Source organism: Phascolarctos cinereus, unplaced genomic scaffold (genome assembly GCF_003287225.1).
Source record: "Phascolarctos cinereus isolate Bilbo 61053 unplaced genomic scaffold, phaCin_HiC Scaffold_4;HRSCAF=312, whole genome shotgun sequence".
NCBI classification, from domain to species: Eukaryota; Metazoa; Chordata; class Mammalia; order Diprotodontia; family Phascolarctidae; genus Phascolarctos; species Phascolarctos cinereus.
In genome coordinates, this window is record NW_027555847.1 from 77,304,702 (window position 1) to 77,330,534 (window position 25,833).

Sequence of the window (25,833 nt, forward strand, 5' to 3'; positions counted from 1 at the left end):
AAAATTGGAACACTAATACATTGTTGGTGGAGTTGGGAAATGATCCAACCATTTTGGAGAACAATTTGGAACTATGCCCAAAGGGCTACCAAAATGTGCATACCCTTTGATCCAGCAATAACACTTCTAGGGCTCTATCCCAAAGAGATCAAACAAATGGGAAAAGGACCCACATGCACAAAAATATTCATAGCAGCTCTTTTTGTGGTGGCAAAGAATTGGAAATTGAGAGGATGCCCATCAATTGGGGAATGGCTGAGCAAGTTGTGGTATATGAATGTAATGGAATACTATTGTGCTATAAGAAATGAGGAACAGGCTGACTTCAGAAAAGCCTGGAAAGACCTATATAGTTTGATGCTGAGTGAAGTGAGCAGAACCAAGAGGAGTTTGTACACAATAACAGCCACATTATGCAATGACTAAGAATGTTAAACTGAACCCTTCTCAGCATTACGAGGATCTAAGACATCTCCAGAGGCCTCAGGATGGAAAATGTTGTCCACATCCAAAGAAAGAACTATGGAAGTCCCAATCGCTCTCACTTATTTTTACCTTCAGTTGAGTTTTGTTTCATCTTTCTGATGGTTCCTCCTATTGGTTTTAATTTTTACTTACAACTTCACTAATGTGAAAATATGTTTAATGGGTATGTAAATGTAAAGCCTATATCAGATTGTGCGCCATCTTGGGGAGGATGGGGGGAGGAAGGGGAAGAAAAATTTTCAACTCAAAAGCATATGGAATATGGAATCAAAATAAATTAATAAAAAAAAAGACTGAAAAAAAAAGAAATTCAGAGCTGGAAAGGGTTATCAGAAAGCCTTTGGTCCAATCCACTTGATTTTACAGATGAGGAAATAGAGACCCAGAGCTTTCTTCAAAGTGACATGGCTAACTAGTGGCTGTAATCTAAAGTCCCTGATTTCTAGCATACTGTTTTTTCCATTGAGAAAAACAAAGCATTGATTTTATATTTTATTTCATTCTGAAATTGATTTTGTTCTGTAACCACCTAAATCATGGTTCTTTGTCTCTAAACTTAGCTCAGGAATTCCATTGGTCTATAAGGAAGCTAAGTTTGGAAACCAAGTTCTCTTGTTAATCACTGTTTTGTTCTTGACTTAAGGAAATCTGTTATGAGGGATGGAGGTGGACCATAGAGTCTGGTCTTGTATCTTATACCATCAAGCTGTCCTTCAAAGATATCTAGTTTGTTATTCAAAGAAGTCTGGCCTGCTCTCTTACCATGGAATCAAACAATGAATACTCAGTCACAGGAGGGAAGGCAGGGGTTATCACTAGTTTCTAAATTCCCAACTTCAGATCAATAATATTGTTCCCCTTGCTTTAGCTATGTAACAGTCATGTTGTCCACAACCACATGATATCACCTTGTCTATTCTGTTCTTTGTTCTAACCTTACAAAAATTAGTTAAATATTCATCTCAGGTATTTGGTATAAATTGAGGCAAGTCATTGCCCCTTTATTATTGATTTGGCCCTATTGATAAACTGTTATCTTGTTTGAAGAGAATGTGCCTCAATCTACCTTTGGGGATTTTTTACTCATGATACCATTATCCTGTGTTTCCCCCAAACCCCCCAGTAGTTTTTTAAAATAATATTTTATTTTCCCCCAATTACATGTAAAAACAATTTTTAACATTTTTTAAAAAGTTTTGAACAAGTTGTCTATTCCTCCCTCTCTCCCATCCACCTCTCTGAGATGCTCAGCAATTGGATATAGGTTACACATGACCAGTCATGTAAACATTTTCATATTAATCATTTTATGCAAGAAGATTCAAATAAGAAAGAAAGAAGGAAGGAAGGAAAGAATGGAGGAAAGAAAGTGGGAAATAGTATGCTTCAGTTTGTTTTCAGACATCAGTTCTTTCTCTGGAGGCAGATAGCATTTTTCATCATGAGTCCTTTGGGATTGTCTTGTGCTCAGAACAGCTGTCATTCATATGTCTTCATCATACAATATTGCTGTTACTGTGTACAGTGTTCTCCTGGTGCTACTCACTTCACTTTGTATCAATTCATCTAAGTCCAGGTTTTTCTGAAATCATCCTGTTTGTCATTTTTTTATAGCACAATAATACTCCATTACAATCACATACCACCACTCGTTCAGCCATTCCCCTATTTATAGGCATCCCCTCAATTTCCAACTCTTGGTCACTACAAAAGGAGTTGCTATAAATACTTTTGTACAAATAGGTTCTTTTCCTTTTTTTCCTCTCTGTGGGATACAGACCTATCAGTGGCATTGCTGGATCAAAGGGTATGTACACAGTTTTATACCCTTTGGGCATAGTTCCAAATTGCTCTCCAGAATGGTTGGAAGAGTTCATAAATCTACCAACAGTGCTTTAGTGTCCCAGTCTTGCCACATCCATCCATTTCCTTCAAAAAATTAATTCTGTGAAAAAAGAGAATTAACAGTTCATAAAACTTCTATCTTAATCACAGCAAAGAGAATTAATATGCCAGAGATACCCTTCTTTCATTTTGCTAACCAAAAATGTTCAAGGTATGACAATATAGGAGCTATGAAGATACAAACATAACTTTATTTTAAAGCCAGAAGTGTTATTTTAAAAATAACAATACTATTACATAATAATCTTACTTAACATTAATAAGTGATTGCTATTAGTGTTAATAATGGGATGATAGCTTACATGGACATTACAAATTTACAGAGTTCTCATTGTAATCCCATACAGTAGGTAAAACGAGTGTTCTTAGTACTCATTTTACAAAGGAGAAAACTGATTCCCAGAGAGGTGAAGCAGCTGCTTCATGGTCACACAGCTTAGTAAGGGCAGAGCCAGTATTCAAATCTTGGTGTTGGACTCCAACTTCATCACTCTTTCAACTGTATCACAATGCTTCTCTCAATAGTAATGGTATTAGAAAATCAGTCACAGAAAATTAATGCTAAATAGAGAGCAATCTGGAAGACACTAAAACACCAAATTTTCTAAATACAAAAATATAAAAGAAGTTTGATTCTAATAAACATTTAAACCCAAAACATTATTTGGAACTCCTCCATATCAGGGTGAGAAATTTAATTGTGATACAGTACAAGTATCTCTGTATGTTAACTATAAACCATTCATTTCCTCACAGGAAATGTCCTTGGTGAATTATATCCTTAAAAAGTTAAGGGAAGATCAAGTCCAGATGGCTGACTGTGCCCTCAGATCTGCAGGTGAGTTACATACTGAGCAAAGAAAACTGATGACGAGAATTGGCTGCAAACTTGTATATGTTTCTATATCTGTACATAGTACTTCAATGTTTCCATCCTTCATACTTCTCACTAAGTAAAAACATGACTCTCTACCTGGCAGTTTAAGAGGGAACATAAGTTTTTCCAAGGTGGTATGATAAGGGTCGAGGTGTTTACTCTTTTCCTGGCCTATCCTGTGGTGTTTGAGTGACCAGCCACAAGCGGTCTTTTCTCTCTTGGAACTGTGAGGAGGATTTCCTCTCTACCACCACTACGCCAGCACTCCTCCTCAACCCCAGACCGCCACCCAGAACTGTGACCCAGATCCAAGCATGGGCAAAGCAAGAGATTCCTGCCTCAGCAGCAGCAAAGAGATCCCTGCAGTCTTCTTCTGATCAGCTACTTGATTCCCCCTCAGTCCATGGGCCTGAAGCTGAGGACGCAGCCACCTCCCCCGCACCCACGCTCTGAGCTCTGGGCTCTAGAACTGGCTCTGACCTAGCTCCTCTCTCACCGCAAAAACAGACTTTTCCCACTGACCTTCTAAGTTGTCTTTGGTGCTTGTGGATTCAACAGTCTGGAAACTGCCACAGCTGCCTGTGATTCATTCCTCTGAGGCCTGCACGCCCACGCCGAACTGCACTCCTCTCACCCCCCCACTCCAGCACGATATGCCTTTCTGATCAACCACCCAGGCTGTTTTGGGCTGGAAATTTGTTTTACTCTGTCTTTTTATGGGTTCTGCTGCTTCAGAATTTGTTTAGAGCCATTTTTTTACGGGTATTTGGAGGGGTTTGGGGGAGACCTCAATCAAGTCACTGCTTTTAGTCTGCCATCTTGGCTCCGCTCCCATAGAACTCAAAATTTACAGGTCCCTAGAAGTATCTCTGAAAACAGCTATACAAACCCCCAAAGCTTGGGACAGTACATTCTTCACATTGGAAGCAGACTCTTACCTTAAAAAGAGTTTAAAACTCAAGTAGTTGGCTGGGATCATAAGCAAGCAGCGCAAAAGGAGTCAGACTATATTATCTTACTTTGGTGAAAAAGAAGATCAAAATATAAAACCAAAAGAAGACAACAAAGTCAAAGCTCCTACATCCAAAGCCTCCAAGAAAAATACAAATCCATTCCAGGCCTTGGAAGAGCTCAAAAGGGATTTTGAGAAGCAAGTAAGAGAAGTAGAGGAAAAACTGAGAGTGATGCTAAAGGAGACCCAAAAATATACTGAAGAAAATAACACCTTAAAAAATAGCCTAACCCAAATGGCAAAAGAGGTCCAAAAAGCAAAATGAGGGAAAAAATGCCCTAAAAAGAAAAATTGGCCAGATGGAAAAGGAAGTCCAAAAGATTACTGAAGAAAATACTTCCTTAATAGAATAGAACAGAGCAATTGGAAGATAGTGACTTTATGAGAAATCAAGACACAGTAGAACAAATCCAAAAGAATGAAAAATTAGAAAACAATGTGAAATATCTCATTGGAAAAACAACTGACCTGGAAAATAGATCCAGGAGAGAGAACTTAAAAATAATTGGACTATCTGAAAGCCATGATCAAAAAAAGAGCCTAGACATCATCTTTCAAGAAATTATCAAGGAAAACTGCCCTGATATTTCAGAACCAGAGGGCAAAATAGAAATTGAAAGAATCCACCGATCTCCCCCCTGAAAGAGATCCCCAAAGGAAAACTGCTAGGAACATTGTAGCCAAATTCCAGAGTTCCCAGGTCAAGGAGAAAATATTGCAAGCAGCCAGAGAGAAACAATTCAAGTATGGTGGAAACACAATAAGGATAACACAAGATTTAGCAGCTTCCACATTAAGGGACCGCAGGGCATGGAATATAATATTCTAGAGGGCAAAGGAGATAGGATTACAACCAAGAATCACCTACCCAGCAAAACTGAGTATAATCCTTCAGGGGAAAAAATGGTCATTGAGTGAAGTAGAGGACTTCCAAGCATTCTTGATGAAAAGACCAGAGCTGAATAGAAAATTTGACTTTCAAATACAAATTCAAGTGGGACATGAAGAGGTAAACAGGAAAGAGAAATCATAAGAGACTTATTAAAGCTGAACTGTTTACATTCCTGCATGAAAATATATTTATAACTCATGAGGCCTTTGTCAGTATTAGGGTAGTGGGAGGGGAAAAAATTATATGTATGTATAGATAGATAGGTAGAGGGCACAGGGTGAGATGAAGATGAAGGGGTGATAATCTGGAGAATAAAATTAAGGGGTGAGAGAGGATTATACAAGGAGAAGGCGAAAGGGAGAGGTAGAATGGGGTACATTATCTCACACGAAACAGACAAGAAAAGGTTCTTACAATGGAGGGGAAACAGAGGAAGGTGAGAGGAAATGAGGGAATCTTATTCCCATAGGATTTGGCCTAAGGAGGGAATAACACACACACTCAATTGGATATGGAAATCTATCTTACCCTACAGGAAAATAGGGGAGGAAGGGGACAAGAGAGCAGGGGAATGATAGAAGGGCATATGGGGAATGGGGTAATCAGAAAGAAGTACTTCTGAGGAGGGACAGGAGCAAAAGAAAGAATAGAATAAATGGGGGGGCAGGATAGGATTAAGGGAAATAGAATTAGTTTTTTACAACATGTCTACTATGGAAGTGTTTTGCATAACTGCACATGTATGGCCTTTATTGAGTTGCTTGCCTTTTCAATGAGGGTGGGTGAGGTGGGAGGAAGGGAGAAAATTTGGAACCCAAAGCTTTAAAACACATGTTTAAAAAAAATGTTTCCACATGCAACTGGGAAATAAGAAATACAGGAAATGAGGTATTGAAATCTATCCTGCCCTACAGGAAAAAGAAGGGGAAGGGGATGAGAGAAGAGGGGGGAGAAATAGAAGGGAGGGCAGACTAGGGGAAGGGATATTCAGAATGCATGCTATCTTGGGGTGGGGGGAGGGGCAAGATGAGGTAAAAATTTGAAATTCAAAATCTTGTGGAAGTAAATGTTGAAAACTATAAATAAATTTACATATATATATATATATATATAAAAGAGGGAACATAAAAATGAATATGAACTATATGGTAGAAGACAGAAAGGATATTTAGTAGCTTTTTTCTCTTTGAAAGAACTAGGTAGAGTGGAAACCTATATATTTTAAATCAGTCAAGATCCTCCTTCTCACTTGACCTTCAGACTTCCTACCACTGCCACCAGTTGAGAACACAAGAAAAACAAAATCTATTATAAATATACAGCCAATCAAAACAAATTTCCATGTTGGCTATGATAAAAAAAAATTGTCTCATTCTGCATTTTGTGTCCTTCACATCTCTATCAAGAGGAAGGTAGCATGTTTCATCATTAGTCCTTTATAATCCTGCCTTTAGGCTGGTAAGAGGTCAGCAGAATAATATTACATCACATTTATTAGACCATCCCTTGTTCATCCATTCCCCAACTCACAGGGACTGCCTCAGATTTCCATTCTTTACTACCTCAAAAAGAGCTATATTTCTGTACATCCTTAATAGTTTGTTTTGCTTAGGACTAACCCCTCCTTTACTAAACTTTCCTTCTAATTCCCTCTCCTTTTTCTCCCTTTTCTGCCTTCTTCCCTTTCTCCCGCATTTCCCTGTTAAGCAAAATGAATGTGTGTACCCACCTATGGCATATGTGTGTGTGTGTGTGTGTGTGTGTGTGTGTGTGTGTATTTTTCCTTCTTTTGACCAGTTTGGATGAAAGTTAGATTCAACAGAAATGGAGGATAGAATCTTCTGCAATATAAAGATTATTGCTACTAAATTTGGTGGTATTTTTGTTAAACGTCAATTTTTGAAGGTAAATAATTACATTTTTAATTCAACATACAAGTTTGAGTGCTAATTATGTATGAAGCAACATAATATAAAACTTATCAGCTACGCTCTAAGTACCCTCCAGTGAAACTGATCCCTTATACTGTTCCTTTAGGAAACTGAGAACAGAAGAAGGTACATAGCTCATAGCACCACTATTTTGATTCAGTTGACAAAGGGATAGATCTGTACTGCAGAAGGAAAGTTGCAGATCTCTAAGTCTTCAAGATAATGAACTTTTGTCAAATTTTAGAAAGCAGAGGCATAAAATGAGGTTTTAAAAAGCTGAAACTTAGTAGGGTGGAAAACTTTTCTAATGTCCTACTCTGATCCTATCACAGATCTTAAGATTGCTTAGTTTTTCTTGTAAGATACCATCTATAGTAAAGTGATGTAAAAATTATTCTTGCAGTGCTTTTTAGTGGTGGTGTTTTTTTTCTTGATCTTGATATAGCTTGTCATTTATTTCATGAATTGCAAGATTTTAAGAATCTTAATACTTGTTACTATCCTTTGTTAGCCGTTTTAATCAAGGAATTTTTCATCAACCAACCAGTTACTAATATGCACAACTCCATTTTAATTATTATCTCATTTTTCAAACTTTAGAACTGGAGATTGAGTGATCATCACTTGGCTCTGGGCAATAAAAGGTAAATTAGATAGGATTAAGACTTTTTCATATAGTAATTTAAAAGAGCTGTGATTTCACTGGGGTATGGATACTCCCTTCACCAAAACTGCTGACAAATCTACTAAAATTTGCAATTTCCTGAGACCAAACTACTATACTTCTTAATTTCTTTATTAACATTTTCCTTCTCATTTTTAGAATCATACTAATTTATGTGTTTCTGCCTTCTTGTTTTCTAATTTCAGGTGCCTCCATTGTTGAAGCAGGAACTTCTGAGAGTTACAAAAATGATAAAGCAAAACTATATTGGCATGGATGGGATTCTTAAGTTATGAAATGCCTCCTGATATTATTTTTCAGGTAGAGCCAAAATTAAATATATCTTATTCCTCATTCTCCTGAAATTCCTGATTATGGAATCCCCAGTGCTTAAAGCTGGATAAGAAGAAATACTCTAATCACTCCTTTTCTGGAGGCCTGATATAATCCCCCTACCTTTTCACAGATTATGGGATCATAAGGTTTAGACCTTGAAAGGATCTTACAGATCATATCATTCTACAGGCACCACTTTTCTAACCTTCCCCAGCCACTGACTTATCCTCATTTCTAGAAACAATCTCAACGTTCAGTTTCCTCAGGATATCAATTAAATTCTTTCCATTAAAAAAATAATATTGGGTCAAGCTCAATTTAAACAATAGTTTATTTAGATCCCAGTTCGCTTTACAGGTTTCTCATAAAATGATGGTTAAATTGTTAATCCCAGGTCCCTGTACCTCTTAAAGATACAGTAATCCTGTCTCTAGTCTCTGTGAAAGGCTGTTGAAGTTGGTATTATACTCATTATACTAATATTTTTATATTACCAGTCTGCTTGCATGCTAATCCATCATGAAGTTTTTCATCCTCACTGATCTCCATATCCTTCACGCCTCTATTCTTTCCTAGGCCATTACCTTGCATTGGCTATATTCTCTCTTCCCTAACTCAACTCTTGGTGAACAACTTCAACTTTACACTATTCTTCATTCTTGAATCTCTTGCCCTCTCCTTGACTTACCATTGATCACGCCTTGCGAAACTCCAGCATTGCTTCTACCATCCACCTCCTTCATTCCTATTCGTGTGCTCCTGAACAGAAGATTATGAAATTTCATTGACTGGGTCACAAATTCACATGATATAATCTCAGCTGGGCCCTCACCATAATAAGGCAGAAAAATTCTATTCCTCCCTAGTCGATTTGCTATCCCACACACAAACAAAATTAATATAACTGCATTAAGAATTAAAGCAGTCAAATGGGATAAGGGTTTTGTATCCAAGATATGAAAACAATTCCCCTCCCAAACTGATATTTTTGTGATGGTAAATTAGGCCATCTTTTGTCTCGATTCTTACCTAGCCTTAGTCATTGAATGGGCATTGCCTCAGAGAAACTGAGGCCTGGGAAAGGCCAAGTCATCCACTGCATCCCAAGCCATTGCCAGTCATCTTGCCTTTTGTCTTGCCACTGGACTTCAGTGACTCTGGAGAAGAGAGGATGACACTTTGCCATCTCTGCCTCCTTCAATCCAATTCCTACACAAGTCAACAACAATCTGAGTGATGTGCTTTAGCCCTCCCTAGATATCAAACATGGCATTTCCTCATACAGACTGAATTTACCACCTCCATGATGGCATCACTTCACTCTAATCCCTTCACTACTCACCTTGCAAGGTCTACTTCATGTCCTGCTTCCTTCCATGAAGCCTTTCCTATTACATTCTGACTTCTCTATTCTCTAAACTTTTACAGCATTTAGAACATAGTTCATTATTTGATCATCTCAATTATAATTTATATTAATTAGATCATCCTCACTAGAATGTAAACTCCTGATGACAGGAATCTTCTCTTATATTTCTTTTGTATATTTCATAGTACCTAGCCTAGTCTTGGGCATATGATGGGTACTCACTAACACTTACTGTTTTAGAAAGAGGTTAAAGAGGATTATAATTTATATTTTTTTTAGCCTCATGTCCATCCTGGGAAGTGCTGGGCATTTCCAGGTTCTACGGGTCATACTGTAATCAAACTTGCCAGGAAAATCATACCAATGGCAGTTACCATGGAACATATCTCAGAGAAGATTTCTCCCTCAGGAAGTACTGCCAGTGCTCCCAAGGACTTTTCTGTTTATGTAAGCTCTTTTCTACATTTAAAATTCAAATTATTATAAAAGAAAAAGAAAGATGATGAAATGTGCTTTGGGCCTGTAAATACCAGACTATGTAGAGGTACTGTAAGTTACGCAGTAAATCATTGTCACAGTTCGGGAGACATGAATACAAACTGATTTAGCAAATTAAATCAATATTTTAAAATGTGTATTTGTACGTTTTTATACAAATGTATGCTCCCAACAAACACTCAAAAATAAACCTTTTTGTACAGTCGCTATATAAAGTTACATCAATGATTAGCAACAGAAAGAAGAGATGTTAACTTTTTTACATTTTAACTTTGGTAGGATGATACCAACATTGTCCATTATATTGAAGCACAGTTTTATTGCCTCATGATGTGACCTTATTTATACTGTTATAGTGGTTTTGGTCTGCATTCTTCATTTGGCATCACTTCACCTAAGTTTACCCTATGTTTCTTGAATTCTGTACATGTGCCATTACTTATTATATAATGATATTCTATTACACTTATATACCCTATTATTTAGCAATTCTGTAATTAGGCATGTATTTTGCTTTTAGGTTTTCATCATCATGAATATTGCTGTTATAGACATTTTTGGAAACATATGTTTTTATCTGTTGCCAGTAAAGTCCTTTCCAGTAAAGGGCTCTCTGGGTCAAAGGTTATGAACAATATGATAACTTTTTCTTGCATATTTCAAAATTGTTTGCCAGGACAGTTGAACCAATTCACAATTCCACCAGCAATGAAAAAGCTTCTATTCAAATATCCCCTCAAACTGAGTTTTCCAGAATTTTAACATTTCTATTAGCTAATTAAATCTTATTTTAGCCACAGAAGAACATATTACTTAAAATAATTCTTGGTTCAATTAAATTCAAATTAACAAATATTTATTGATTATATACTTAGACACTAGAAAGGTCACTGTCCAAATGGTGCTTACCATCTAGAGGAGGGTATGAGACATATAATAAACAATAAGACATAAGTATATGTTAGAGCAGCAAAGTGTTATATGAAGTCCAAAAAAGAAAAAGGTTTTAATAATTGAGGAAGTAACTAAGGAAGTCTTGATAAAATAGTTTTTATTTGAATTGGGTAGGAATTTAAGGGGGATAACGGCAGGGAAGAACATCCCACACATAGAATAGCACATGTAAAAGCAAAGAGGTGGGAAATTATGAGTAAACAAATGTTGTAATAGTGAACTATCTAGCTAGGGCACGTCTAAAGGAAGGTCATCATGATGGTGAATCAGTTGAATAAAATGACGATGTTTAGTCTGGAGAAGAGACAACTCAGAGGAGGATAAATAACTGTATTCAGGTATTTGAAGGGCTGCCACATGGAAGAGGGATTTGACTTGTTCTGTCTGATTCCATAAAACAAAATTGGGAGTGATAGATAGAAGTTGCAAAGAGGCAAATTTAGGTTTCATGTTAGGAAAAACTTTGTAACTTCAAGCCACCCAGAAGTACAACAGGCTGCCTTTGGAGCCCATTTCCTTATTGGAAATCTTCAAGCCAAGCCCTGACCACTTGTTGGCTATGTAGTGGAGAATTCTATTTCATTTGTGGGTTGTAACAGATAGCTACTTAAAGTTCTTTCCAACTCTAAAATTCTGTCATTTTATAAAATGTGTTGTGTTAGACCTGCTTTTATCACATATATCTAAGTTTTAGGACACATGACTTTATTATGGTAAAATGATTTCATTGTAATAATTAAATATTTCTTATTAAATGTGAGCAATTCAACTAATACACACCTTCTTTTGTGTTATTATATTAGGCACAAATATTAAACTTTGGAATAACAATAAAACACCGCCTTTTTCTTTTTCTCTTCTAAACTAATCTTTATCTTCAAGTACTGAGTAGTGAAAGAAGCATGAAAGAAGGTATATAAGATGCACTGTCACTTTCATTCAGCTGACAAGGGATTAGATGTGCACTAGGGAAATATATTTGTATGCTGTGTGATCCCTAGAGCCCTAGGGTAGGAATATATGTTTTATATTTTGGAAAGTACAGTAAGTAACAAAATTGATTAGGTAACGTGAGACTTAAGTCATAAATAAAATATTTTTATATCATGATACTAACAGATCTAAAAGTGATTTGCCATTTTCTCTATTTGCCACAAGCAAAATGCTTTCAGATATCCATATGAAAAATACAATCTGCCTAATGAAAATACCTACTGTCATTGTTACTGCTAGAAGTGATGTTCTTGTTGCCTTTTGTCCTAACAATTTTTTACTTGTCTCAGGAACTATGAACAAGTGTAAGTGTTCTCTCCACTTCTCCCAGGCAATTACCACATTGTTATAATATTTTGATACCTATGTATCGGCTGTGCTATAGTGTAAACTACTTAAAGTCAAAAATATGTCTTATTTATTTTTGAATCCCTTGTACCACTTAACACAATGCCTAGAAGTTCTCAGATGAAGAAATTAAAGCCATCTATAGTTATATGAAAAAATGCTCTAAATCATTATTCATTACAGAAATGCAAATCAAAACAACTCTGAGGTACCACATCACACCTATCAGATTGGCCAACATGACAGAACAGGAAAATGATAAATGCTGGAGAAGATGTGGGAAAATTGGAACACTAATACATTGTTGGTGGAGTTGTGAAATAATCCAACCATTTTGGAGAACAATTTGGAACTATGCCCAAAGGGCTACAAAAATGTGCATACCCTTTGATCCAGCAATAGCACTTCTAGGGCTCTATCCCAAAGAGATCAAACAAATGGGAAAAGGACCCACATGCACAAAAATATTCATAGCAGCTCTTTTTGTGGTGGCAAAGAATTGGAAATTGAGAGGATGCCCATCAATTGGGGAATGGCTGAGCAAGTTGTGGTATATGAATGTAATGGAATACTATTGTGCTATAAGAAATGAGGAACAGGCTGACTTCAGAAAAACCTGGGAAGACTTATATGGTCTGATGCTGAGTGAAGTGAGCAGAACCAAGAGGAGTTTGTATACAATAGCAGCCACGTTATGCAATGACTAAGAATGTTAAACTGAACCCTTCTCAGCATTATGAGGATCTAAGACATCTCCAGAGGCCTCGGGATGGAAAATGCTGTCCACATCCAAAGAAAGAACTATGGAAGTCGAATCGCTCTCACTTATTTTTACCTTCAGTTGAGTTTTGTTTCCTCTTTCTGATGGTTCCTCCTATTGGTTTTAATTTTTACTTACAACTTCACTAATGTGAAAATATGTTTAATGGGTATGTAAATGTAAAGCCTATGTCAGATTGTGCGCTGTCTTGGGGAGGGTGGGGGGGGAGGAAAAGGGAGAAAAACTTTTCAACTCAAAAGCATATGGAAAAAAAAATTTAAAAAAATTTTCCACCCCAAAAAAACCCCCCACACAATGCCTAGAACATGGTATCTGACAAACTACAGTGCGTTTAATTTGAATCCAATATACCTAATTTGATACTGTCCACCCAATAAGTGTTTAGAGAGTTGTTGCTACTTGAACAAAGAAGTTCGATCATTTGGGTGAAGCAGTCTTTCACATAGTCCTTCATCTCCTAATTTCCATGTCTTTCACATTTTTAGGGACTCAAAAATGAAAGTTAAGGAAAAGAAATCTTCCTTGGTCAGTTTGTGTATAACAAAAAAGGGACCACTGTTCAGACATTTCACCTCCAGGGGTAATGAGAGACCTGGGCAAAGATAATTAGACGAAAATATGTTTCTTTCCTGGGAAGGGATTTATTTGGATTTAATTCTAACAAAAGCGTATACCAATAGGAAGTGGATGAAGAAAAGCCTAAGTCATATCAAATCTTGTAAATAAGGCTTCAAAAACACGATAATAAAAGTCATTAGGCTATTTTTAGAATATTCAGCCAAAAATGAACATATGTATATGCTTGAATGTGTGTGTATGAAGTCTATTAAGGAGAATTATATGGAGGAATCTGACTGCCTGCATTCTATTCCTCTTCTTCTTGTCTTGTATGATCTGTGTGGGAATGAAGGTAGGCTGGGGAACATCTCTTCACTTCTCTGTAGTTCGTTGTTTCCATCTGTGAAATGATGATTAAAAAATATTCATTGGGGGCAGAGGTGGCGCAGTGGATAGAACACTGGCCCTGAAGTGAGGAGGACCCAAGTTCAAATGTGGCCTCAGACCAAACACTTGACACTTACTAGCTGTGCAACCCTGGGCAAGTCACTTAACCCCAATTGCCTTAAAAAAATAAAAATAAAAAATACTCATGTCAGAAAGGAATGAAGAAGCTTAATTCACAATTACTTATGAAGTACATTCATATTCTTTAAGATGGGCTTAACTATAAAATATTAATTTGGATTTATATTTTCTTTATTTTTAGAATGGAGTTTCTAAATCCTTATCATATGTGAAACTGAAAATTCTGAACAATTGGGGCCACTCTAAATATACATGCTTATATCGATTCAGAGTCCATGGAAAGCCAGAAAAGGATGGCTTAGGAGTCTCCTAAAAAGAACAAGGGACTGACTGTGGTGATATAAAATGGCATATCTACCAAGTCAAAACAGCCAAAGCCCCTGGAATCAAGTAAATGGGATGAAAGCTTCAAAGAAAATACTTCACACTTGCATTAAAGTAATAAGCAAAGTTGGTTTTCTACAGTTAGTATGAATATTGCTTATAAAAATGTTTGGAAATTAACTTCTATCAGTTTGCTTGTTTTTTACACTCAAAAACCACCTCCCTCTCTTTCCCTACTTCATTTGATGTCTATTTCTTCCTGTAACTCCCTGAACTTCTCCTCTAAGAATTTAGATGCTATACCATTTGCTGCATATGTGTTTAGTAATGATACTACTTCATTGTCTATGGTGCTTTTTAGCAAGATATAGCTTCCTTCCTTATCTCTTTTGATAAATCTATTTTTGCTTTTTGCTTTGTCTGAGATCAGGATTGCTAACCCAGCTTTTTTTTTGCGCTGAAGCATAATCCATTCTACTCCAGCCTTTTACCTTTACCCTGTGTGTGTTCCTCTGTTTCAAATGTGTTTCCTGTAAATAACACATTATAGGATTATGGTTTTCAATCCATTCTGCTATCTGCTTCTGTTTTATGGGAGTTCATCCCATTCACAGTTATGGGTACTATCTGTGTCTTTCTCTTCATCCTATTTCCCCCCTCCCATTTATACTTTTCTTTCTCATTTCTCCCTTTCCCTCCTCACTAGTGTTTTGCTTTTGACCACTGCCTCCCTCAGTCCCACCTCCCTTCTCTTATCCCCCTCTCTTTTCTTCCCCTTTACCCTTACTACTTCTTCCCTCCCTTCTATCCTCCCTCCCTTTCCTTTCCCCCTGATTACTTTATTCCCTCCGTGAGCCAAATCTGATGAGAGTAAGGTTCAAACAATGCTCATCTCCCTTCCTTCTTTCCCTCTACTGTAATGGGTTTTTGTGCCTTTTCCTGTAACATAATTTACCCATGTCTGCCTCCTCCTTTCATTTTCTCCCAGTACATTCCCTTAGATCAGATTAATCCACTTACTTAGATCCATTTAACTCACTTGATTAGATATTTTTTATCATTACATCAAAATCAATTTATACCCACCCCCTCTATGTATACTCCTTTAAAGTGGTGTAATAATGGTACAATTTTCAAGAGTTACAAGTGTCATCTTCCCTTGCAGGGATGTAAACAATTTGTCCTTATTAATAACATGTTATTTTTTACTGACCCGTTTACCCTTTTATCTCTCTCTTGAGTCTTGTATTTGAAGATCAAATTTTCTGTTGCTCTCTGGTCTTTATATCAGGAAGGTTTGGAAGTCCCCTATTTCATTGAATGTCCATCTCTTCCCCTGAAAAATCATGCTCATTTTCGCTGGGTAGCTGATCCTTGGTTGTAATCCAAGCTCCTTTAGTTATGGAATATTGTATTCCACACCCTATGATCTTTTAATGTAGAAGCTGCAAGGTCCTGTGGAAACCTGACTGTGGTTCCATGATATTTCAATTGTTTCTGGCTGCTTGCAGTATTTTCTCTTTGACCTGGTAATTTTGGAATTTGGCTACTATATTCCTTGTTGTTTTCAATTTGGGATCTCTTTCAGGAGGTGATCGGTGGTTTCTTTCTATGGCTATTTTACCCTCTGATTCTAGGACCTCAGGCAGTTTTCCTTGATGATTTCCTGAAAGATGCTGTCCAGGCTCTTTTTTTCATCATGGTTTTCAGTTAGACCAATAATTTTTAAATTGTCTCTCCTGGATCTATTTTCCAAGTCAGTTGTTTTACCAATGAGGTAGTTTACATTTTCATCTATTTGTTCGTTCTTTTGTTTCTATTTGACTGATTCTTGTTCTCTCACAGAGTCAATAGCTTCCACTTGCCCAATTCTAATTTTTAACAAATTGTTTTCTTCTATTAGATTTTGTATCTCCTTCCCTATTTGGCCAATTATATTTTTTTAGGGACTTGTTTTCTTCAGTGTACTTTTTTCCCAGTTGGCCAACTGTATTTTTTAAAGATTTGTTTTCTACAGGTAATTTTTGTCCTTCCTTTTCCAAGATATTGACTCTCTCTTACATACCTCTCATTTCTTTTCTTAATTTTTCTTCTACCTCTCTTATTTGACTTTTAAAATCCTTCTTGAGCTCTTCCAAGAAGGCTTTTTAGGCTTCAGACCAGTTCATATTCCCTTTTGAAGTTCCAGATGTGAGTTTGTTGACAATGTCCTCCTCAGAATTTCTACCTTGATCTACATTATTCCCATAATAAGAATCTATTTTACGTTTCTTTTTGCTCATGGTGTTTGCTTATTTCCTGGCCTTTAAAAAGATTGAGTCCTCTTGCTGGGGAGCAGGGGGCACTGACCCAAGCTTCTTGTGTTGGAAGCCCAGGGCCCAGTCACCGGCTTTGTGTGCTGGGGCCTCCGTCACTGGCAGTTGGAGGCTATAGGGTTCTGGCAGCTTACCTGGTGTTGAGCTGGAATCAGCAACACTGGAATTCTAGGGGTAGGACTGGGTAGTCTGGCTCCTGGAGGTTGCCTGCCCACCTAGGCCTTTCCTAACTTTCACTTTTTTGGCTCCTTTCTGATGGATGTTTCGCTGCTGTGGGATTTTTCTCTGCCTGGGGGAAACCCTTGGAGTGCTTCCCAGAGTTTTGTTGAGGCACTGGGAGACTTGGTTGCTGTAGAAAGCCGAGGCATATGATGGTTTCTGAGCTGGTTTCCACTGATTTCCCTGCCCTTACTGAGGCACTCAAGGGTCCTGGTGTTGGTGTTTGCCTGCTCCACCACCTGGGGTGCTGAGGTGGGGCTTTCTGCTAGCTTGCTGGGATACCTCCCATTCTGTACTGCTCCCTCCTCCAAGGCAAGAGGGGCCTTTCCTGTTAATTCCTCAAGCTACCTGGACTACTGGACTGCTGTACCCCATCATTCTGCTAGTTCAGCTGTTCCAGGGTTTTACTTGGGGTGGTATTTTCTGGGCTTTCAGAAAAGGTTAATAAGGGAGGGTGTAGAAGTAACCTGGAAAATATTTGTAGCAAATTGATCTGATAAAGGCCTCACATTGAAGATATATAAGGATTTGGTTCAAATTTATAAAACAGCTATTCCCCAATATGGATATGAACACAGAATTTTTTCTTCTGATTATAGGCTTTTAAAAAAAAATTTATTTTTAACATGTGTTTTTAAAACTTTGGGTTACAAATTTTCTCCCTTCCTCCCTCCCTACTCACCCTCATTGAAAAGGCAAGCATCTTGATACTGGTTATAGATGTGTAGTCATACAAAACACTTCCATAGTAGTCCTGTTGTGAAAAACTAAGTATAGTTCACTTCATCCTATCCTACCCCCCATTTTATTCTATTCTCTCTTTTGACCCTGTCCCTCCTCAGAAGTGTTTGCTTTTGATTATCCCCTCCCCCAATCTGCCCTCCCCTCTATCAACCCCCTGCTCTCTTGTCCCCTTCCCCCCTTATTTTCCTGTAGGGTAAGATAGATTTCCATACCCCATTGTGTATGTTTTTCCCTCCTTAAGCCAAATCCTATGAGACTAAGATTCACTCATTCCCTCTCACCATCCCCCATTTCCCCTCCACTGTAAAAGCCTTTTCTTGTCTGTTTCATGTGAGATAATTTACCCCCTTCTACTTCTCCCTTTCTCCTTCTCCCAGTATAATCCTCTCTCACCCCTTAATTTTATTTTCCAAGTTATCACCCCTTCATCTTCAACTAACCCTGTGCCCTCTATCTATCTACACATACATGTAATTTTTTTCCCCCTCTCACTACCCTGATACTGACAAAGGACTCAAGAGTTACAAAATATCATCTTTCCCTGCAGGAATGTAAACAGTTCAACCTTAATAAGTCTGTTATAATTTCTCTTTCCTGTTTACCTCTTCCATGTTTCACTTGAGTCTTGTATTTGAAAATCAAATTTTATATTCAGCTCTAGAATACTTGAAAGTCCCTTATTTCATTTTTTCCCCTGAAGGATTATACTCAGTTCTGCTGGGTAGGTGATTCTTGGTTGTAATCCTATCTCCTTTGCCCTCCGGAATATCATACTCCATGCCCTCTGGACCCTTAATGTAGAAGCTGCTAAATCTTGTGTTATCCTGATTGTGTTTCCACAGTACTTGAATTGTTTCTTTCTGGCTGCTTGCAATATCTTCTTGACCTGGGAATTCTGGAATTTGGCTACAATATTCCTAGCAGTTTTACTTTGGGGATCTCCTTCAGGAGGTGATTGGTGGATTCTTTCCATTTCTATTTTGCCCTCTGGTTCTAAAATATCAGGGCAGTTTTCCTTGATAATTTCTTGAAAGATGATGTCTAGGCTTTTTTTTGATCATGGCTTTCAAACAGTCCATTAATTTTTCAGTTCTCTCTCCTGGATCTATTTTCCAGGTCAGTTTTTTCCAATGAGATATTTCACATTGTCTTCTATTTTTTCATTCTTTTGGATTAGTGTTACAGTGCCTTGATTTCTCAAATAGTCACTAGCTTCCCATTTCTCCATTCTAATTTTTAAGGAAGTATTTTCTTCAGTAAGCTTTTGGACTTCCTTTTCCATTTGGCCAATTTTGCTTTTTTAGGGCATTCTTCTCCTCATTAGCTTCTTGGACCTCTTTTGCCATTTGGGTTAGGCTATTTTTTAAGGTGTTATTTTCTTCAGTATTTTTTTGGGTCTCCTTTAGCATCACTCTCAGTTTTTCCTCTACTTCTCTTACTTGCTTCTCAAAATCCTTTTTGAGCTCTTCCATGGTCTGGGACCAATTCATATTTTTCTTGGAGGCTTTGGATGTAGGAGCTTTGGCTTCATTGTCTTCTTCTGGTTGTATGTTTTGATCTTCTTTGTCACCAAAGTCAGATAATATAGTCTGACTCTTTTTGCGCTGCTTGCTCATGATCCCAGCCAATTACGTGAGTTATAAACTCTTTGTTAAGGTAGGAGTCTGTTTCCATTGTGGAGAATGTACTGTCCCAAGCTTCAGGGGTCTTGTGCAGCTGTTTTCAAAGATACTTCTAGGGACCTGAAAATTTTCAGTTCTTCCAAGGTGGCATGATCAAGGACGAGGTGTTTACTCCTTTCCTGGCCTGTGCTCTGGTCTATGAGTGACCACAAGCACTCTTTTCTGTCTTGGAACTGTGAGGATTTTGTCTGCACAGCCACTACGAGCTCAACCATGCCAGCATTCCTCCTTATCCCAGAACTGCCACCCAGAACTGTGACTCGGATCCAAGCACGGGCAAAGCAAGAGAATCCTGCACCAGCGGAGAACCCTGCAATCCCCTCTAATCAGCCAATCAATTACCCCTCAGTCTGTGGGCCCGAAGCTCAGGAGGCAGCCGCCACCCCAGGGCCCAGCTCAGGGAATGAGGCTGAAACTGCCACCCTTCTCTCTAACTATAGACACAGACTTTTCCCACTGACCTTCTAACCTGTGTTTGGTGTTCATGGGTTGAGAAGTGTGGAAACTAACACAGCTGCCTGTGATTCACTCTTCTGAGGCCTGCCAGGTTCACTGTGGTCTGTGTGCCCACGCCAAACCGCGTCCCCTTCCACACCTGCACGATATACCTTTCTGACTAACCATCCAGGCTGTCTTTGCCTGGAAATTTGTTTCACTCTGTATTTTTGTGGGTTCTGCTGCTTTAGAATTTGCTTAGAGCCATTTTTTATAGGTATTTGGAGGGTTTGGGGAGAGTTCAAGCAAGTCACTGCCTTTATTCTGTCATCTTGACTCCGTCCCCATAGAACTTTTTAAAGGAAAAAATTAAAGTAATTGACAAACTTGGGAAAATGCTCCACATAACTAACAATTAGAAAGATGCAAATTAAAGCAACTCCAGGGTTCTACACACACCCATCAAACTTGAAATGGGAAAACTGGGACTGGAATTGCTTCAGCCATTTAAGAATACAATTTGGAATTATGTCTCCCAACATCACTAAAGTATACATACTCTTTGACCCAGCAATAAAATTACCAGGTACATACCCCTAAAAAGAAAAAAATAAATAAGAAAAGTACCTAATCACATTTACAAAAATATTTATAGCAGTTCTTTTGGTATAACAAAGAACAGGAAACTAAAGGGATGCCAATCAGGGAATGGTTAAAACAAATTATGGTATAGGAATGTAATGGAATATAATTGTGCTATTAGAAAAGACAAAATAAGTAATTTTGGGGAAATCTGGGTAGAACTGTATGAACTGCTATTGAGAAAAATGAGCAGAAGGAGAACAATTTCTACAATAACAACATTTTAAAGAAAAGCAACTCTGAAAGACTTTAGTACTTTGACAGATGTAATCACCAATTACATTTTCTGAGTAATGCTACCTCACTCTTGACAAATGTCTCAGGATGCAGAACAAGATATACATTTTTGGACAGAGCCAACATGGAAATTTGTTTTCCTTGATTATGCATATTTATTATGGTTTTTTTTCCTTTTTTGTTTCCAGTGGAGGTGGATGAGAGGAAGAAGAGGGATAAGTCTGGGCAGAAAATAAAGAAAAGTGGGTTCACTGAAGCATTTTTTTAATGCAGAGAATGGAAGGAAGCCCAGAAAGAAGAGACAAGCAGAACAGTTTTGAAAGCTACAGTCTGAATTTACTATATACTTAAAAAGAAAAGCAAGCTATCCATAACATAGATCTGCAGTTTCATGTATAATCTTATTTTTCTATTCTACCAAAATCTGGAAATGCCAATGTTGTTCACTGTTAAGAATAAAAAATATTGTCTCTAGCTCTCTTCAGAGTATAACTCAAGCACAAACTCTTATGAGGCCTTTCCTTATTCCCGTAGTTGCTAGTGCTTCTTCCTATCCAATTCTTGCTTTGCAATTACCTTTGATTTACTTTGCATATAGTTTGTATCTTCCATGCATACATGTTTCTCATATCCCCTGTATCTCCTCCCTCCTCCCCCACTCTGTTAGAATGTAAGCTCTCTGAGGACAAGGGTCACTTAATTTTTGTCTTTGTGTCCTCAATGTTAGCACAATGCCTGGCACATATAAGATACTTTATAAATACTGGCTGACTCATTAGAGAGAGACAGAGACAGAGATACACACAGAAAAAGACAGACAGAGAAGAGGAGAATGACAATGATGACAACTGTGACGGCAAGCTTCTGGAGGAGATTGGAGGGATGGAATTAAGGGTACAATTAGAAAGGCTGATCTTTGCAAAGACAGGGACCACCTATTTGGCTAAATGACTGAATTTTGTAATTAAGAGATCATTGGTAACTTTGGAGATCAAAAGCCAGATTGCAAAGGGTTAAAAACTAAGTGAGAAGAAAGGAAGTAGAGACTAATATAGACAGATTTTTCTAGGAGTTTGACTGTGAAAAGGAAGAAAGATGAAGGATGGTCACTTGAGAAAATGTTAACAGTGAAGGGAGAGGTTTTTAAAAGGATAGGGGAAACCTGGGCATGTTTGTAGGCAGTGGGAAATGAGTCAGTAGATGGGGAGAGACTGAAGATTAAACAGTGTCTAATTTAGAGTGTGAGTGCAATATATCAGAAGAAAGAAGTATGTATGTGATCAAGTGTATGGTGTTGGTGAGAAGGGGCATATTTTGTGTGGCTATACATATTCATAATAAGTATTTTTTTAACCTCAATAGATGCTCCTTTTTCTAAGTAATGTTTGAGGTAAAGCCTCATTTGTATGATTATTTCTCAACTTAATTTTCTGAACCATCATCCTGTTCCTACCTACAAAGTATAAGCGTCTCTCAAAACCCTATCCTGGGTACTCTTCTCTGTCTCATTCTTTTGGTAATCTCATCATCTCCTAGGGAGTTCAATGATCATTCCTATATAGGTGATTCTGAAATCTATACATTCTCTTAATCTCTCTCTGGAACTCTAGTCCAGAGGTTTTTTTTTCTCTTATTTTATCCAGAAGTGTAACCATAAGAGCCTTTGTCAAATACCTGGCTAAAATCTAGATATACTGGGTCTTCAGTATTTCCCTCATAAACCAAGCTACTAATGTTTTCAAGAAAAAATTAAATAACTTTGACAGAAGTTGTACTTAGAATGATTCACATTTGCTACTGCTTTCCTTTCTAAGAACTCAAAAAGTATTTGTTTTAATAACTCATCTTAGAATCTTGTTAGACCTAAATTTTATGTCAAGGCAAATGGTCTGTAGTTTCTTGAGTATTCTTCTTGGTTTCTGAAAATTGCAACATTTGTTATATTCAATCCTTCTGAATGACTCCCTTTCTCCCCAATTAGATCCTCAACAGAGGTTCAGCAATAAAGTCTACAAGTTAATTCCCTAATTCCCTAGAGGTCATTCAAAATGCTATGACACTTACTACATACTTGCCTGTCTTGGATCTCAGTTTCCTCCTAATCATACTTTTCCTACTCTTTATCAACTGAAGCTTAGTACTTTTGACAAAGAAGATAAATATAAGAGTTGAATGATTGTTAACATTGCAACCTTTTTCACCAAGCAGAGAAGTCCTATCCCTTCCTTTGCCTCCTTGCTCTGAATATAATTTAAAAAGCCCTTTTCATTTGCCTTAGATTTTTTTTAATCTTTGATATTTTCTATCTGTCTTATAAAGCTTGTTCTATACCTTCCTAACATTTTTACAGATATGTGGTCTATCCCCATCTCCTTCCAGTTTCCAAGTCTTGCTGATCTGAGATGCATATCATCTCCCAAATCACTTGCCTATTCTCCATTCGCACAGCACCCACCCTGCTTCGGACCCTTGTCATCTCTTGCCTGAACGATCACAACAGCATTCAAAACTTGATCTCTCCAATTTCTGATTCATCTTCCACAGAACTGCCCAATTGATATTCTTAAAAAAAAACATATCTAACTACATCATACCCCTACTCAAAAAGCATAAATGGTTCCCTATTGCCTCTATGATAAAATTACAAAATCCACAAGCTAACAATAAAAGCCCTCCACAATACCACTTCCACCATAATTCGTCTTATTTCATATTACTTTCCATGCACTTTTTCTTCATTCTATTTCCTAAAGTATGTGGAAAAACCACTGTATGTCTCTTTAAAAAAACTTAGTTATATTTTGGTTTGGTCACTTTCAAAGTATTCAGAAAAAGAAAAAAAGCCATGGATCCTTAAGCTGAACAGGTTTGGATACAAAGAAGAGAAATTTTAGAAAAGATACTTAAAAATAAATGACTTAGCTTTTTAATTGTTCAAATATGAATAGCTGTCATCCATTATTTCATTAAACAAATACTTGAGTGACAAAAACATGTTTGCTGAATTTAACTGTGAATATCCATTCTTAACCTTTGACATTATTTTTAATACTTTTGTGTAAAAGTATTAAATTTCCTACCCTGATTAAGAAATATAAGCATCACCTTTGATGCGTGTATTTCCCTCAAGAATTTTTTCAGCATTACTTTAACAAGGCTGCAAATAGTTTGCCCTAGACACTAGAGAATAAAAGCAAGTCCTTGCAAAAATGGTGTTAGTCATAGGCTGCTTATTTTCTCACACCTGCATAAATATCCTTATTAGCAGAGTACATAGGCACTTATGAAAAAGGTCAGTACCCTAACACCAAATTTTACATTTTGACCACAGAATAACCTTCAACGTAATATGTTTCAACCTGAAATTCAAGGTTAGGAAATGTTCTTGTACAATAAACAAACATTAACAGCATGTGGATTGTTCCCAAGATCATTCTGTGATTCAGCTACAAACCCCTGTGGTTGTAATCAGGACTATTTACCTCTAACCAGCTTCACTGAGAATAACATTAAGACACTGAATACTGAAAACAACATGTCATGTGTTAATCACAATCAAAAGTAACATCTCATTTTCTATAACACATAAGAGACCCATCCCCTTTCCTTCTCACTAACATGAAGTCTAGTTCTAAAGATGAATCAAAAATATCTATATCATTTTTACTTTGTCTCTGATGAAATGACAGAAAATAATACTTTTTTTGTGAAGATAATTCCATCTCCACTTAGGATCAACCTTGTCCTGCCCTCCAGCTCTGGGCTTAAATCGGCCAGGTTTTATCTTGAGAGCAGACCTCCAAATTCCTCTCTTTTTTGCATGTCTTATATCAACACCTAGAATTCTATCTAGAATTACAGTTTCCAACTGGGTCTCCAGAAATTTGGGTAAGAGGGACCACTAGCATTTACTGGGGAGAAGATAGGCTTTATTCTATCCCACAAAAAACAGAGAAAACATAAAGGCCTCACAAGAACCTATAGATAAATGCAGAAAACACATCAAGGAGGCATAATAGTTTATAAACAATCAATACAATTCTTTTCTTTCTCTAGTTTGTCCTATTTTCCCCATGGGCCCAAAACTATACTTAGTTCAGTCCCAAAATTTGGACTCCCACAGTTTGGAAATTGGAGCAGTGGAATAACTCCCTATCATGCAAATGAATCTTACTTTTGAAAGGCTACTGTCATTCTGTAGTTTGGCTTCCCTTGGAAAGAGAATGCCCTTTGGGATCCTAAACAGGTAATGCCACAACATCCTAGCAAAGTCCCTCTTTCAGTCCACAAAGAATTGTGCTAACAATCTGCCTTATAGTAATTCTCTGAGGGGCTGATACTCCCCCAGAAGGCAAAGGCCTTGAGACTGCTAAGCAGGTCACACCCCTTCCCTACACACTTAAGAATTACATAAATATTATTATAGAACACTCATTTTAAAAATAATGATTTAAATAACCACAGGGATATTAATTGCTGATGGTTAGGCCCCACCAATAAGATACAAATGACACTACCTAAATTAATTTACAGATTCAATGCTATATCAATCAAATTTCTATGGAGTTACTTCATACAGCTAGACAAAATAACATTTATTTGGAGGAATAAAAGGTCTAGAAATTCTAGGGAGATAATGAAAAAAACTAGAAATGAATGGACAATAGCTCTTTCAGACCTCAAATTATATTATAAATCAGTAATCAGAAAAACTATTTGACATTGATTAGAAAATAGAAAACTAGATCAATGGAACAGATTAGATAAGGAAAAATCAGAAACAATTTAACTCAACAGCCCAATATATTCAATAAACTCAAGAACACACATTACCTAGGAAAAGAACTCTGTAAGAATTGGTATAAAAACTGGAAACAGGTTGGGAAGAATTTTATACCATACACCACAATAAACTCAATGTGTGAGGCAACAATAAAAGCCATAAAATCTTTTAAAAATTAAAAGTGATTGAGTCAAGATATGATTCATAATGATGACTAAGGGGAAATGTATTTCCTAGGCAAGGGTTAGAGATAAAATGGGTAATTTCAATTACATAAAGGGGAAGAGAACAGGCATTTGTATAGCACTAGCTATGTGCTA

General features: G+C 37.2%; 1 protein-coding gene across 1 annotated transcript in view; it reads left to right on the top strand.

The window, feature by feature from the left end:
* Positions 1–23,421, top strand: part of SUN3 (Sad1 and UNC84 domain containing 3) — a 36,347-nt gene extending 12,926 nt beyond the window's left edge. Inside the window, 6 exon segments of the mRNA XM_078151687.1 lie at positions 3,148–3,229; positions 7,974–8,042; positions 8,045–8,088; positions 9,752–9,919; positions 14,314–14,570; positions 20,919–23,421. Of these exon segments, the coding sequence (XP_078007813.1) occupies positions 3,148–3,229; positions 7,974–8,042; positions 8,045–8,088; positions 9,752–9,919; positions 14,314–14,445 (495 nt within the window). The 3' untranslated portion in view covers positions 14,446–14,570; positions 20,919–23,421.
* The last annotated feature ends 2,412 nt before the right edge of the window (positions 23,422–25,833 follow it).